The 15,514-nt window shown below is 42.1% G+C and overlaps 1 protein-coding gene across 1 annotated transcript in view; it reads left to right on the top strand.

Annotated features, from left to right (window-relative positions):
- Nucleotides 1–612: 612 nt before the first annotated feature.
- The window catches only part of SNAP91 (synaptosome associated protein 91), a 150,193-nt gene continuing 135,291 nt past the window's right edge, over nucleotides 613–15,514 (top strand). The window contains exons 1-2 of the mRNA XM_065911257.1: nucleotides 613–701; nucleotides 1,915–2,074. Coding sequence (XP_065767329.1) covers nucleotides 1,945–2,074 — 130 coding nt within the window. The 5' untranslated portion in view covers nucleotides 613–701; nucleotides 1,915–1,944. The remainder of the gene's footprint in view (nucleotides 702–1,914; nucleotides 2,075–15,514) is intronic.

Raw genomic sequence — 15,514 nt, 5'->3', positions numbered from 1 at the left:
AAACCACTCTGCATATGATCTGGAACGGGATCGATGGTCTTGTTAATTATGCGTCCTTGTAGTAGACTTCAGTATGCGTTTAAGACCAAAGTGGCTAGAGACGAACTGCCCACGCCAGCTCCCAACTAAAATACAGACAAGTAGAGGCGCTCCAAGGAGTTGAGGACGCACAGGTAACGGCCCTGTGGGCCAGCAGAATTTGACATTTTAAAATCGTCCTGCCCATGGAGGCCTCTGCTGCCTTTGGCTGGCGGGCGAATCAGATGTAGGGGAGAAAGGACTGGGTTTTTCCAGGCAGCGCGCGACGACGCCCCAGCCCCGGCGTCCACGGAGCAGAACTCGCGGACCGCGCTCGCCCGGCTGCGCCAACGCCCCCGCCGCCCGGCACATCCTGCAGACGGCCGGCAGGTGTGCGCGGCGCGCGCGCGCAGTGCGTGCGGGGTGCGGGTCCAGGGAGCCGACCGGCTGCCGGGCGCCTCGCGGAGGGTGGTTGGCTGGGCGGGCGTCGGCCTCCCCGCCTCCCTCCTCTCTGCTCGCGCCTGCCGGGGATGCTCGCGCGCGGCCCCCGTGCCTGGAAGCTCGCGGCCCCGGGGGGGCGGCGTGTGTGAGTAGCTGGGAGGGGGCCGCGAGGCGCTGCGTGGAGGACTCGCCCGGGTTTGTCCGCCGCCGTCACCTGACTCGTCGGAGCAACCACAGCTGAGGTGGGGGCGGGGATGGGGCCGCAGCGCGGAGGGCTGGGGAGACGCGGCGGCGGGCGGGTGCGGCTGGCTCCTGGGGCCGCGGGCGGCGGGCGCAGGGACCGCGGAGCTGAGGGCGGGGGCTGGGCCGGGGCTGGAAGCATCGCGCCCCGGGGCACCGGGTCCGCGCGCGGCCGCACACACCCACCCGGCGCGACTTCCTTCGGCGACCCGGGCTCCGCTCATCCTGCGGCGGGCAGCGCCGCTCCTGGGGCGGGGTGAGTACCGGGGAGCCGGCTTGGGCCTCTCCCTGCGCTCGGGCCGCGCGGGGAGCGGGAGGGGATAATCCTAGGGCGCGAGGAAGGGCAGCGGCCGGGTGACAGCTCCGCGGCGCGCTCGAGGGCGGCCGGGGTGCTGGGCTGGGGCTGTCAGTCCTTCTGTACGCGGCTGTCAGGAGGGGCGAGGCGCTCCGAGACTCGGGCGCCTCCGCAGAGCCCCGGGGCGGCCCCTGCGGTGGGGCTTTGGGGACGAGAGGAGGGGGCTCCGGGCGGAGGGCCTCGGCGGGGCCCCGGAGACGGCGGCGAGGAGGGAAGGGGAGGCGGACGCGTAACATGGCGCAACGCTAGGATAATCTCCGCCGCGACCGAGGGGGGCCGAGCCGGTTGCTGCAGCGGCGCGGGGAGGAGGAGGGAGGCGGCCCCGGCTTGGGTATCCGGTCCATTCTCCGAAGCCTGCGGGCTGCTCGGAGGAGACGCTGCGGCGGGGAGGCGAGAGGTGGGCTCAGGGCGGGCGCGGCGCCCAGGGAATAACCCGCACGCACACGGGGGCTGGTCTGGCACTGGAGATCAGGATGCGGGGAAAGTGCTGTTGGACAGAGGGGCGCAGAGGGGTGAGGCGGGCAGCATGGGGGGTGAGGGTGGGGGAGGGAAGTGGAGGGTCGTTCGGGGACATTGTCATGATGCTGGCGCCGGATCCGCGCTGAGGTTTCTGGAGGGGACCTTGTCTCGCTCAAGGCCTTCCCCACCCCCTCACCCCCCGCCAGACCGCGTCGCCGGTGCGGGGCTTAGCGCGCTGCTGGCTCCGGCAAGGTGGTACCAGGGCGGGGACGGAGAAGAGAGCCTCCGTGCGGCTGGAGGAGGCAAGGCCTGGGTGCTCGAAGGGTCAAGTCTGCGGCTTAAAGCAGGACCATCTCCCCCCTCCCCCGCCCCCCCCCCCCGCTCCCCCCTCTTTCCCGCAGAAGAGGAGGCTGTAGACGCGGCCGGAGAAGATGTCGGGCCAAACGCTCACGGATCGGATCGCCGCGGCTCAGTACAGCGTGACAGGCTCCGCTGTAGCCAGAGCGGTCTGCAAAGCCACCACTCATGAAGTGATGGGCCCCAAGAAAAAGCACCTGGACTGTAAGCCTCTCTTTATATAAGTGGGACATGCGCACGGCCGGGGCGCTCTGGACGCGTGCGGCGCGGCCTGGGCTCGCTGGCGGCTTATGCTGCAGCCTTGCGACCTCGGGGCCGGGCCGGCCCTCACTGAGCTCAGAATCTCCCGCTGTCGAGGTGTCGCCGTGGGTCAGCCCTGAAATCTTGTCTGTGAGCCTTTTTTTTTTTTTTTTTTCCCCCTCCTCCTGCCCGCCAAGGTTTTAGTGGATAAACGAAATATATATATATATACACACACACACCGAGATAGCAAGAAATTGTGTGTTCTGGTTTAGGCGCTTTTCACCCCCCCCCCCCTTTTTTTTTAAAACCCCTTTTCACCCCCGCCCCTTCTCGAGTCCACATTAGAAGCAGCTAGGGGTCGCACACTCGTAACTGAAATAACCACCAAAATGGATTTTTGGAAGGTCAGATCTACCACAGCAAACTAAAATAAAGTCAAGCTCCTAAATGAGGAAATTGCACTTCACAGATAATGGAGATTTCATTTTCCACATCCTGGCATACTTGTTTGTCCCATTCTCAGGAACTGCTGGGCAGAATGGCCATGCTCTGCGCACAAAATGGTTGTGCTTTGCCAGCATTTGAGATGGTGCAATTTTAGATGAAAACTTTCGGTTCATATTTTGTTTAAAAAAAAAAACAAACTTGGTTGTTTGATGGGAAAGTCTTTAATCTAGTTTGGAATCTATTTCTAAAGATTTCATTGGATTAGCGTAGTAAATGTTTTGTTATTGAAGGGCTAATAGGGACCCTTAAGGTTTTCACCTACTTTGAGTAGTGAGGCTCCTTACAAGTAATAATATATTTTGTAGTTACTGTTCGGTCTTTTGGACCTGCTTAGATTCTATCCTCCTGTGTTATTTGTTGGTAAAGGTCAGTGTTGGCATGAGAGACATGGGCTAGCTGTACCCACTTCCCATCTGGCTTCCTTTGCCCATTTTCAGATTTTCTTATGCTTCGGGCCTTCCCCAGTGTCTGCCTTGTGCAGCTGAGAAAATGACAGCACTGTAAGAATTGACTCTGGTCCTAGTATAAGCAAAGCTTGATGAAGCTTGTAGCTGGATGATGTAAGGATTCTCCAGGCTTGCAAACCTGTTGTCTCATAAAAATGGATAATTTTGCTTCTGGAAGCTTGTCTGAGGGGTACTCACCATTACTCTCTTTCTGAGAGTCTCTTTTTACAAAACATGATTATGGTATTGTATATTATCCATGCAGTGCAGGGGTGAGAGAGGTCAACTGGGCCAGGACCCCTAACACAAGTGGAAATTATAAATTCATGACCAGCTTATTTTGCTGCAGTGTGCTGAATCATTTAGCCATCTTTCCATCAGTTTCCCCAACTCTGAAAGGATGACTCATGTCTGAAAGGTAGGTGTCAGTGTAGCCAGTCCTCATAATAGAAAAAGCTATAGGTTATGGATTTGCTAAATGGTTTGAAAATGATAGATCCATATATTGATACCTTTCAGAGAACATTCAGAGGTTTGAGACTTTCCTTAAACATGATTCAGAGAAAGACTGACTCTTCCATAGTCACCTTAATCTTTTGATCTTGGAAAATCTTTTATAAATTTTCCACGTGGCAGGTTTTTTAGTATCGCCCTCATATGTTAGTGAGTGAGGTGATTCTGAAGATGTGGAATATAGGGGGAAGATTCCATATTTAAATAAATCAGCTGAAGGAGAAACTTGTATCAGATTATTAAGATGAGTAATAATAAGAGCTAAACATTTATTGAGCAGTTACTATGTGCCAGGCCCTGAGTTTTACATTTCTAATTTATCTTTGCTTAATAGGTTCAGAGAAGGTAACTAATATTCATAGCATTTAACCACTGCACTTAACTACCATGTGTGGTTTTTTTAGTAATATTCTCTAGTGAGAGGGGGGAAAGGAACCATATGAACTGGAATGGTCTAATCTTCAGAATACCCATCCTGTTTGCATGGCTTTGTGTGAAATTGAGCATCACAATTCCACATACTTACTGTAATTTTTATGATAGGCATGAAAAATTTTTATTCTTTCATTTTAAAAAATGAGCAAAAGCCAAGGACTGAGGAGTATTGGTCTTTCTCTTTAACATTTTACTTTTCCAATAAGGCATAAAATAAATTATCTTCATTTAAAGTCAACCTTAAGGTGGAATTTGGAAAGATATATATCAAGTTACGGATATGACCTATTTTAATTAAACATGATATGGAAGATCTCAACATATAAATGAATAATGTTATATGTATATGCATTGTAGGAAGGCATCTTTGTACAGAATTCTTTGTAATGTTCCTTTCGATAACAGTAGATGACCTTGGTAGTTTATTCACAGGTTTCCAGTAACACACCAGTTTTAAAAGTGAGTCACACCACTTATTAAAACATGCAAACATATAGCTAAGTCTCTCTGTGGGTACTGAAATAATCTTAAGATTATTTAGTCATGAAAATATTAAATACTAATTAGGAGGAAAAGAGCACAAAATGCAGAGTTGAGGCAATGAAACCAAAAAAGTTTTTGCTAGTTGGATTTGTATGTAATTTTGCAGTTTGGCGTTCAGATTAGAAGGTTGTAAGAACAGAGTTTGTGGTTTTGTGATTTTAAAAAAAAAAAAAAAACCTTGGGTTAATTGGGCTCAGAATCTTTATGAAATGTGTACTTAATATTATTTAAAATACTGGTTTAAAAGATAATTTTTCCTCTTTGGGTTGATAGGCCACAAAAATTATTGTTAACTATGGTAATCTATAAAATAATGCTTAATGATACATGATTTATGCTTTTGGAGGAATGATTTGTTAACATCTGGAGGCAGAATTTCATATAATAAGAAGGTAGAGAAATAAGGAAATTCTGGACATATATTCTCAATTTTTTTCTCTTGTTTTCAGTAATAGTATTTTTCTCGGAGGAAAAATATATTCAGAAAAGTTTCTCCATAATCAGAAGTTATATATGAAACTTAAAGGATATGATTAAGGATAGAATCCTTAATAATCTAAGTAAGGATTCTGTGTTTTCAGGTTCTTTTAGATTATGTAAAGCTTTTATTCCACACTCTACTAGAATAATGTTGCCTTTTGCACATGAAAATTAAACACCTAATCAACGTTTGGAGAAGGAAATGGCAACCCACTCCAGTATTCTTGCCTGGAGAATCCCATGGACAGAGGAATCTGGTGGGCTACAATCCATGGCGTCACAAAGAGTTGGACACGACTGAGCGACTGAACATTCAATCAGTGTTACTTTGACATAAGTTTTTTTGTACATCCTTTCCCTGTAACATTGTGTACCTATTTGATAGCATATAGAATATCCAGGACTTGGCAAGCATTCACCTACTTGGTTACATTACATTACAAAATGTAAACTGTTTTACATTTCCATTGTTTTTCCTTTTCTGTTTTGTAGTTGATGGCCTAAGGGATAACGCAGGTCAAATAATACAGTAATGGGATCCAGTATAACATCCAGTGCTTGCTTACCCAAATGCTGTGTCAGGGTTGAAGAACAACAACAAAATAAGAGCTGACCCAAAGTAACACCTGCAGGGAGAATTTGGGAAGTTTTGCAGCCCTTGTATAAGATTAATTTTGGTTAACTGCTCTTATGAACAATTTATATGCATATACTATATTGTTAAAATGCCCTGTTTAAGGTTGTCAAAATTTCAATCTTAGAGATTATTATCAACATTAGACCAAACCATATGAAAAGCCAAATCGCTTATCTGTAATCCTATTTTTTTCCATTTTAAACCTCTTGAGAGTTTTTAATAATGAGCTTATTCTACTAATAAGTAATTCAAGTTCTAAAGCTTATGTTTGAGAGATATTGACATTTATAAATGATTCTTTCCCTCCCAAAATAAGAAAAAAATAAGATTGTATTTCTTATAAGAATATCAGGTAAAGGTAATAGGAGATATAGACTATGTTTTGATTCAAGGCAAATATTGGCAAATGACCACAGAAGTCCTACCACTTTAACTTCATTTATAAAATATCTACTAATAAGTAAGAAATTTTATGAGTGAACAGAATGAACAATTAACTAAAAAATGTAATTGCTTTACATAGTCTTCTTTAGAATATAGCATATAAAATACATTTTCATTTATAGAAGTGCTATTTGTATACTGATGCAGTTGATCAGTTTTCAGTTGCTCATCATATCTGTACTTGTGATAACGTATGGTGCTAATATCAAAAGTGTAAGCTAAGCTTACTGAGTGAAATTAATGTGCAGCAGTGTATGAAAGCTTACTGAATACTAGCATAACTTGCAATATGAGAAGTGTGCTAACTTGCTGTAAATGTATTTTACTTTGACTTCAGTTCTCATTTAACTATTTGTTATTGTCCAAAGAAACCCTGTGATTAGACAGAGGCATACTTTGTTCCTTCTCCTCGATTTCAGCAGAAGCCCCAGCCTGTGTGGAAATGGTTTAGAACAGTCTGTTATTTTTTCGATAGTCAGGAAGAGATGAGGGGAATAGACTTCTAAAGACATTCAACACTATTATCATTCATTCCTTAAATCTGAAAGGGTCCAATTTGTGTGGTCCTGTGACATTCTCAGATGATGATCAGCATCCCAGGAGGGGAGAAGAGATCTTAAGAGGTGGAGAGGTTAGCAGGAGCAGAAGAAGAGTGGCACAGTCTCTTAGGTCATATCAGGGAGCTTGCCCTAGAAATGATTTTAAAATATTGGGTTGGTCAAAAAATTCATTCATACCTCTCAAGAAGGTGGTCTGGGAAAACCCAAATGAACTTTTTGGCCAACCCAATAATTAAGTAGGCTTTATATCAGTTACTGGAACAATAAAGATGTTTTCCTGGATCATTTGACTTCCATATTTTCAGAGAAATATTTTTTATGGTATAATGTTAAATATCTTTGGGTCACTTTAGTTTTTTCTTTCCCTTTTGAGATCAGTGTGGTTAGCAGATACTTTCTTAGAACCAGTATAAAACTGATAAATCATTTTTTTAGAAGTTACTCTAGGGATTTAAGAGATTGTGTATACGAAAAAATATGTAAAACTATTATGCAGTAGGTACATTCATATCGTAATTGCAAAATAAGCTTCCTGCATTTTAGATTAAAATCTAGATTTTTGGTTCATTGCCATATTAGTTTAATAAATGGTGGTTGAAGTCTTAATTTGAAATTTAATCTGTGCACTTAGTTGCCTTGGATCTTTCCCTTAGCTTTTTACAAGTAAGTGAGGTGAAGTGAAATGAAGTGGAAGTCGCTCAGTCATGTCCGACTCTTTGGGACCCCATGGATTACACAGTCCATGGGATTCTCCAGGCCAGAATACTGGAGTGGGTAGCCTTTCCCTTCTCTGGGGGATCTTCCCAACCCAGGAACTGAACTGGGATCTCCTGCATTGCAGGTGGCTTCTTTACCAACTGAGCTATGAGGGAAGCCCTTCACAACTAAATATCCTTTTAAATATCCTACCTACTCTCTTCAAATTGGTTGATGCTGGGATAGGGTGTTCTTTGGAGCTTATCTTGGTTTTAATAACTTGGTAAAGAAGGTCAAATGTGACATATAACCATGTTCTCTGAGGGCAGAGGATGCTTTCCTTACAGAGTTGTATTTTAGATGATTCAACTCCTGAGCCAGCAGCTCCCGAGAGAACCTTCCTTATAATCTAAATGCAGTTAAATAATTTGAAAAGCCACATTTCTTGCCATGAAAAAATGTTTATTCTCCAGTTTCACTTTGTTTGTAAGTTCATTTCTCTGTACAGAGGAATATTTTGCTTGCTTGTAAGGGACATGTTGGCTATCTGTTTTTCTTTGGTGTTTATGTAATGTGGAAGCTTCTCTATCTTGTACTTTTTGTGAAGGGGAGAATAGTTGAATGGCATACTCAGTATCAGTTACATGATGATCTGTAAGTAAAAAATGATGGAATCTTCCTTGGAGCAGTTGGATGAAAGTACCAACCAGAAAGAGTTATAACCTGAAGTCTGCAGCCCTTCTATAGCTCTTTCTTCCTTCTTTCTCTTCATTTGTGCCTAGTGTGTGAGGATCCTCCTGTCCCCCTCCCCTGATCTCTCATGTGTCCGTAAGATTTCTCTATTATGCATCTTTAGGAAGGCTCTAATGTCTTCTAAGAGATCTTGTGATGTGCCATTCCTGGCTACCCAGGGGAGAGAAGCTAGAAGCTAGATCTTTGCTTTGTGTGGTTTTGCCTTGGGGCCTGATCATTTGTTTTTTCTCCTAGGATTAGCACTTTTATTTTTAAGGTATAACTCTCCTTTCTGCATCAGTTATTTTGTGTCATCTGTATCTTAAACTTCTCGCTCTAGCTCTCTTATGAAATTTTCAAGTATCTCCCTTGAAAACAAACAGAACCTCCTACACACCACTCTCCTTGAATTCTGTGACCTTTTCCAGCAACCAACCTGTCATCCCCTTGCTTTTCTTTCACAACCAAGCTTCTTGAAACAGATACTCATAATTCCAAAGACAAAAAACACAGCTCAAGCCTCCTTTGTATATTCTGTCTCTTTGGCCTAATTCACACATGAAGTGTTAAAATCCTTGTAGGGTGTCAGACATTGTCCACTCAATTGCCCAGACCACTCCCACAAGGATTTTCTTTCACTCAAATACAGTGGGTGATCAGTTCTTTTAAAACTCTGACCTCTCCTCCTTTAGCTGTCTTCTACTTGGTTTGATCAGTAATTAGTCTTAATCTGTAAAATGATTAATATTAGTATCTACCTCAATTTTGGTGAGAAATAAGAGAGAGAATGCATCTAAGATACTAGCCCAGAGCTTGACACATAAACATGCAATGAGCATCGGTTATTACTACCACTGCTGTAGTTAGCATTGCTAGTACAGTTCCTGTTGTTACTATTGCTAGTACCATTACTGCTGCTGCCAGCATAACAACTGATATGTGATCCTTTCTGATTTCCTTTTACTGGGCTTGTTTTTTGTCTTCTTTCGATTGCTTTGGTTTTTACTTTAATTCCACTTCCCTCCCCTATAGTTTGGAAACTATACTATTTCAGTCCTTTTAGTGGTTGCCTTTAAAAATTTAATATATGTCCTTAAAGTCTACTTAGACCACTATCTCTCTTTATTCCTCCCCTCAAAAGAGAAATTTAGAAGCTTTTAATTCCAGTCATCCACTTCTTATATGCTATTATTGTCCAGGGTCTTATTGTCCATTGTTGTTTTAATCTCCAAAGCCAGACATTATTATGTCATATAGGCAGTGTTTATGTAGCTATATCCACCTTTACTTTTTTGCTAACCATTCCTTCATTATTTCTTAGGTTTTCTTGAACTATATCCTTTTGAAGCTCCTTCAGTAAGGTTCTTCAGTGGTAAACTCTGTTTTTGTCTAAAAAAAATCTTTGCCCACATTTTTTGAAGGATAGTTTATCTGGATATACAGTTTTAGATTGAGTTATTTTCTTTTTAAAGGTAACATTTGGCTTCCACTGTTGCTCTTAAACAGTCATCTATTAGTCTAGCTACCTTCAGGAAATCTCTCTTTTTCTGGCTGCATTATAAATCTTGTCTCCTGCATCTGTACTGTATGTCTGTTTAGATGTAGTTTTGTTTTTGTTTATCCTATTTGGAACTTGATGGGTTTCCTGAATTTGAGAATTTATGTCTTTCATCAGTTCTGGAAAATTCCCTGCCTTTCTGTTATCTTTGATTGTTCCCTACATCCATTCTCTTTCTTATCTCCTTCAGACATGATTATGTATGTGCTGGACCTTCTCATTACATCCATCTCTAAATATACCTTTCATAGTTTCTAATACTTTCTTTACTATGCTTGCTTTTTCAAATATCTTCCAGTTCATTAATTCTCTCTTTAGCTATATCTTGTCTGCTTTTACTCCTCTTTAGTTTTTAACTTTATTCATTTATATTGTTCATTTTTGAAGTTTTTCAATATTGCCTTACATTGAGATAATATACATTTCTTGCTCACATTTTGAGTCTCTCTTTTATTTCTTTACCATTTTCAACACAACTCATTTTATATTCTGTATCTCACAGATCAGGTACATGAAGCTCTGCTTTTGCTATTGTTTTTCCTGACCTTCAATAATGATTTGTTTCCTTACATGTTTTGTAATTTTGGACTCTGAGATCATATTGTCTAGGACTTCATCTGTGGGAATCCTAGAAAGCCTAACTGTATTTAGAGAGGGTTTGTGTTTGCTTCTATAAGGTCCCACATGCACTACCATCCTGGGAGTGCCTTAAGTTAATTTCTGTTCTTGGAGCTTCCCATCTAATGCAGATCCAGGTCCATAATTCTTATTCATAATTTGAAAATCCAAAAAGCTCAGAAGAAAAAAATTCTTATGGAAATCATTTGTTAACAAAACGTGATCAGTCATAGCCATTTTACTACGTACCTTGAAGGTTCATATCTTAGCTTCAGAAAGACTGTTGTATGTATGTTGCCCAGATTATACTAGGTTACTTAGTTTATGGGTGTGTGCCTCATACTACTTTAGGAAAATCTGGAAAATCCTAAATTCTGAAACATATATGACTCAAGGGTCTTGGATAGAGGAGTGTGAATCTGTAATAAAAATCTGAATCACAAATTCCAGCAAGGTGACAAGCAATGTTTACAAATGCCCCAGAGATTTCCCCCCACCACATCTACCAAAGACCTAGGTCGAGTGAATTGTTTTCCTGTGATCTTCCTTTGCTTGAAGGTGTTCTTAGTTGTTTTTTTTCTCCTAATTTTAGCAAGGAAGTTACTCAAGGGTCCCGGCTCTATGAGGAGGTCTTGGTTCCAGTTAGCCGTCTTGCTTAGTCCTCACCGCCTGCCCGGTCTTTTGTTCTTCAAAGGGCTGTTAAAATCTAAGCTTCTGGCCAGTCAGACTAGCACACGGCCTCAGGTCAGCCTTCTCTCAAGGATCAGTTTACCATTTGGTTTTCTGCATCTTCTTTCATTTCTGGCCTTGGATTGCTTTTACCTCTTCATGAATACAGCCAAATGAGTGGAAGGTGCCTGTAATATTTATCTAAATTATCAGGTGTTTTCCTCCTTGCTAGTTCATCTGTATGCTAGAAATGCAATCCACCTGTTTCCCCATCCTCTGCCCCCCATCCCCTTTACACACCCCATAGTTCATTCCAGAGCAACGCTGACATTCATCAGCTTCGTTATACTCTGCATTATTCGGGGGCCTTTATACATGCTGCTTCTGTGTCTTTATATATTTTAAAATCTCATTTCTGAAACCTACTGAAAAGGAATGAGTGAAACTAGGTTTCAGAAATGAGATTTTAAATCTAGTTAAAATTATAGCCTTGATAGGAAAAGTGTTTTGGTTATGGATTTAAAGCCTGTGTGTGCTTCTCTTGTATATCATTATTGATGAGGTAGTGGATGACTGGATGTTCATATCAAGAAAACTCTTCACTGGCCTCATGTGGGTGTAGATGTGTGTTCCCATTTGTTTAGGTTCGTTTTGAGTTGGATACAGTTGGGTAGCATTGTTTTTCATTGGCCATTTTATAATATATAACTACCTACATTATTAATGGTAAGGATAGTTATAGAAGAAAAATGTTATTTCAAAAATAGCTACATGCTGTTAGTTTTCACTGAAATGATTATTATTCACTATATGTACAGTGATATAATATTATCATTAACAGCTTGAGGGTTTTAGAGAAACAGTGAGGAAAGGAGACAACATAACTGAAAGCTTTGGATTCTTTTACCTTTGTAAAGAGAACAGTGAATATCAGCATATTAAATTTGGCTTTTCATGGCCTGTTTGGGGAAACTAGAAGTTACTTTTAGTACTGAGGCTTTTCGTAGCTTTATTAAACACAATCCTATCATTTATTCATTTAACAAACATTTGCTGCTGCTGCTGAGTCACTTCAGTCGTGTCCGACTCTGTGCGACCCCATAGACGGCAGCCCACCAGGCTCCCCTGTCCCTGGGATTCTCCAGGCAAGAACAGTGGAGTGGGTTACCATTTCCTTCTCCAATGCATGAAAGGGAAAAGGGAAAGTGAAGTCGCTCGGTCTTGTCTGACTCTTCGCGACCCCGTGGACTGCAGCCCACCAGGCTCCTCTGTCCATGGGATTTTCCAGGCAGGAGTTATTGGAGTGGGTTGCCAGTGCCTTCTCCAAACAAATACTTGAGTATTTACTAAATGCCAGGAATTGTTCCGGGCTTCCCAGGTGGCGCAGTATAAAGAATCCACCTGCCAGTGCAGGAGATGATAGAGACACAGGTTCAATCCCTGGTTCAGGAAGATCCCTGGAGAAGGAAATGGCAACCCACTCCAGTATTCAAGCCTGGGAAATCCCATGGACAGAGGAGCCTGGTGGGCTACAGTCCATGTGCTCGCAAACAGTTGGACATTACTGAGCACACATACAGCACCGCCAATAATTGTTTCAGAAGACGTGGGATACTAGAGGGAGCAAGATACACAACTCTTGGCATCAGAGAGCTTGCAAGTTACTTGGGTAGACAGAAAATGAAAAAAGCTAATTGCATGTTGTTTTAAAAGAAGTTTTAACAAGGGAGATGAAGTCCTCCATGGAGGTGCATTGCAGCAAAGGTGATGTTTAAGTCCAGCTTTAAAGAATGAGCGTGACTGACCTGGGCGAGGAGTAGACCAGGGCTGTCGCAGACTGTTGTGTTGGAAGAGGCTTGGGGTGACCGAGACACATTTTGGGAATTGAAAGAAGTTAAATAAGGGCTGCTGAAAGACTGAGGTCAAGAAGACTGAGAAGTATACTTGTTTCAATGCTGTTCTCTCTGAACATCCCACCCTCGCCTTCCCCCACAGAGTATAAAAGTCTGTTCTGTACGTCTGTGTCTCTTTTTCTGTTTTGCATATAAGGTTATCATTACCATCTTTTAAAATTCCATATATATGCATTAGTATACTGTATTGGTCTTTATCTTTCTGGCTTACTTCACTCTGTATAATGGGCTCCAGTTTCATCCATCTCATTAGAACTGATTCAAATGAATTCTTTTTAATGGCTGAGTAATATTCCATTGTGTATATGTACCACAGCTTTCTTCTTCATTCGTCTGCTGATGGGCATCTAGGTTGCTTCCGTGTCCTGACTATTATGAACAGTGCTGCGATGAACATTGGGGTACACATGTCTCTTTCAAATCTGCATTGAAACAAGTATACTATCAAGTGTGAAACAGATCACCAGTCCAGGTTGGATGCATGAGACAAGTGCTCAGGGCTGGTGCACTGGGAAGACCCAGAGGGATGGGATGGAAAGGGAGGCGGGAGGGGGGATCGGGATGGGAAACACATGTAAATCCATGGCTGATTCATGTCAGTGTATGGAAAAACCACTACAATATTGTAAAGTAATGAGCCTCCAATGAATAAAAATAAATGGGGAGGAAAAAAAAAAGAAGATTGAGAATATGAGACCTGAGTTGTGGATAGGGCCAGATCTGGAGGGTCTTCTAGGCTCCAGAGAATATTAGAAGTTGTCCAAGCTTTTCATTTTTACAGACGAGGAGTCCCAAAGAGGTGAAAATGACACATTCTTTGTGTGTTAATACTGAATACTTCTATCTGCCTTGAGCAGCTGCCCTAATGGGTCATTGCTTTGTTCACCTAATTCTGATTGCTGTGCCTTTGCCAGATAATATTCTCTGTGTGGGGTCACATGGGAATGTAACATACCTGCACACATGTTTACAAGTGTGAATTCAGATTCACCATAAATGCAGATGTAACCCTGGGCACTTGTGACACAGGGGCTGTCATGCAGCTCCCCTGATGCCTGTTCCAGACCTTATCCTGCCAGTCTGATCCCTGCTTACCTTTTGCCTCTCCTTGTCTTTTGCTTGGCTCTTGGGTCCTGGTGCTGACACGAGAGAATGGTCCCTATGCCATTGGTGACAATGAAGACTGTAAAGTTTACAGACACGTGTCATTTAGTTGAAAGTCTTCTAAAAACGGCATGTTAAAATAAACTTTAAGGTCTCTTAGTTTGATCTTCTTCTTGTGGTGACATTATTTATAACATTCCTTAACTATCATGACTGAAATAAGAGAATTTTGTAAATCAAGTTCCCAACCATTAAAAATCTAAAACAAAAACCCCAAAATACAAACCCTCCCCAACCCCCCCCAAAGCACCATATATATTAAGTATATCTACGTATGTTTGCACCATACTTCATTGGATTGGTCTGTTAGCCTGTTAACACCAAAGAAAAAATAGAAAAGTTGTTAAAATTTAGGTTAAGAAAATATCTATGTGAAGAATATTTCCTTTCTCCTATTCTTTCCAAAGCCAGTTGCTTTCATATCACTGTCGTTTGTAATTTTTCCTGAGGTAAATGTTAAAAAGATATCAGAAAATATCCTATTGATTCTTCCCTAATAGAAATTTTTAAAAAACTTCATATAATCTCATTATCAACTTAATTAGCATCAAATTGTACAACTTACAGATCTGTCATCTAGCTAAACACTTCAGTTAGACCATGGCATAATGAAGTTTGGGGTTTTTTTGGTCTTCCTATCCCAATAGAATTGCAATGTGTTCATGTTTTTCTGGTCTCTTCATTAAGTATTTTAACACTCTGGTTAAGTGTTAACCAGAGTTAAGACTGGTTAACTACCTGGTTAACTCTACTACACTGGTTTGGCTACCCTTGACTGAGCATGAGTGTACTCATTTAAGGTACATGGAAGAGTGATTTGAGCCTGTGCTAATCACTAATCGCAGACAGGCTGCACTGTTTTTAACACCTGCCTCTCCTCTTTGCTTTGTCTATGTCTGTCTGTTCTTTTTCCCCCCAAGAATTTTCGTCATGGTTCCAAAGGAGTCATTTAATTTTTAGTTATACTTCATTGCATGTTTTTTGAAGAACAGTGTGCTGTAGTAACATTGCTATGCCAAGAGTCGGTTCTGTGTATGTATGCGTGTGTATATATGGAGTGGTGGAACAGAGATTTGACTTTGGTCCTTCTTATGGATCATTCTAATCATTTCATGCAGTTACACGGTGAATTCAGCAAAAGATGCTTCTTTAATTGAATTCAGTATTACTTTTTCAGGTGGAAAAATAAGAGTGTAAGTTGGGCACTCAATTGGCAGGAGTGTAAATTGATACAGACTTTTGGGAGGACAGACTGGCAATACTAGTCAAAACTCTTAAAAATCCTTTGGCTCAGGAATTTGTTATAAATTTGTCTCAGATAAATAATTGGAAAAATAGAGAAAAGTATGCGTTTAAGGGTATTTGTTGCAGCAGTCTATAGGAATACAAAATAATACACCTAAATACTTGATGGTGTGTGCCAACAATAAGCAACTGAGCAGCCTTTAAAAATAAGTTTCTTAAAGTATAGTTGACATGGAAAGAC

The sequence above is a fragment of the Muntiacus reevesi genome, chromosome 19, assembly GCF_963930625.1.
Source record: "Muntiacus reevesi chromosome 19, mMunRee1.1, whole genome shotgun sequence".
NCBI lineage: Eukaryota > Metazoa > Chordata > Mammalia > Artiodactyla > Cervidae > Muntiacus > Muntiacus reevesi.
The sequence above is the reverse complement of the archived record's forward strand: the minus strand, read 5'-3'. Positions and strand labels throughout refer to the sequence as shown.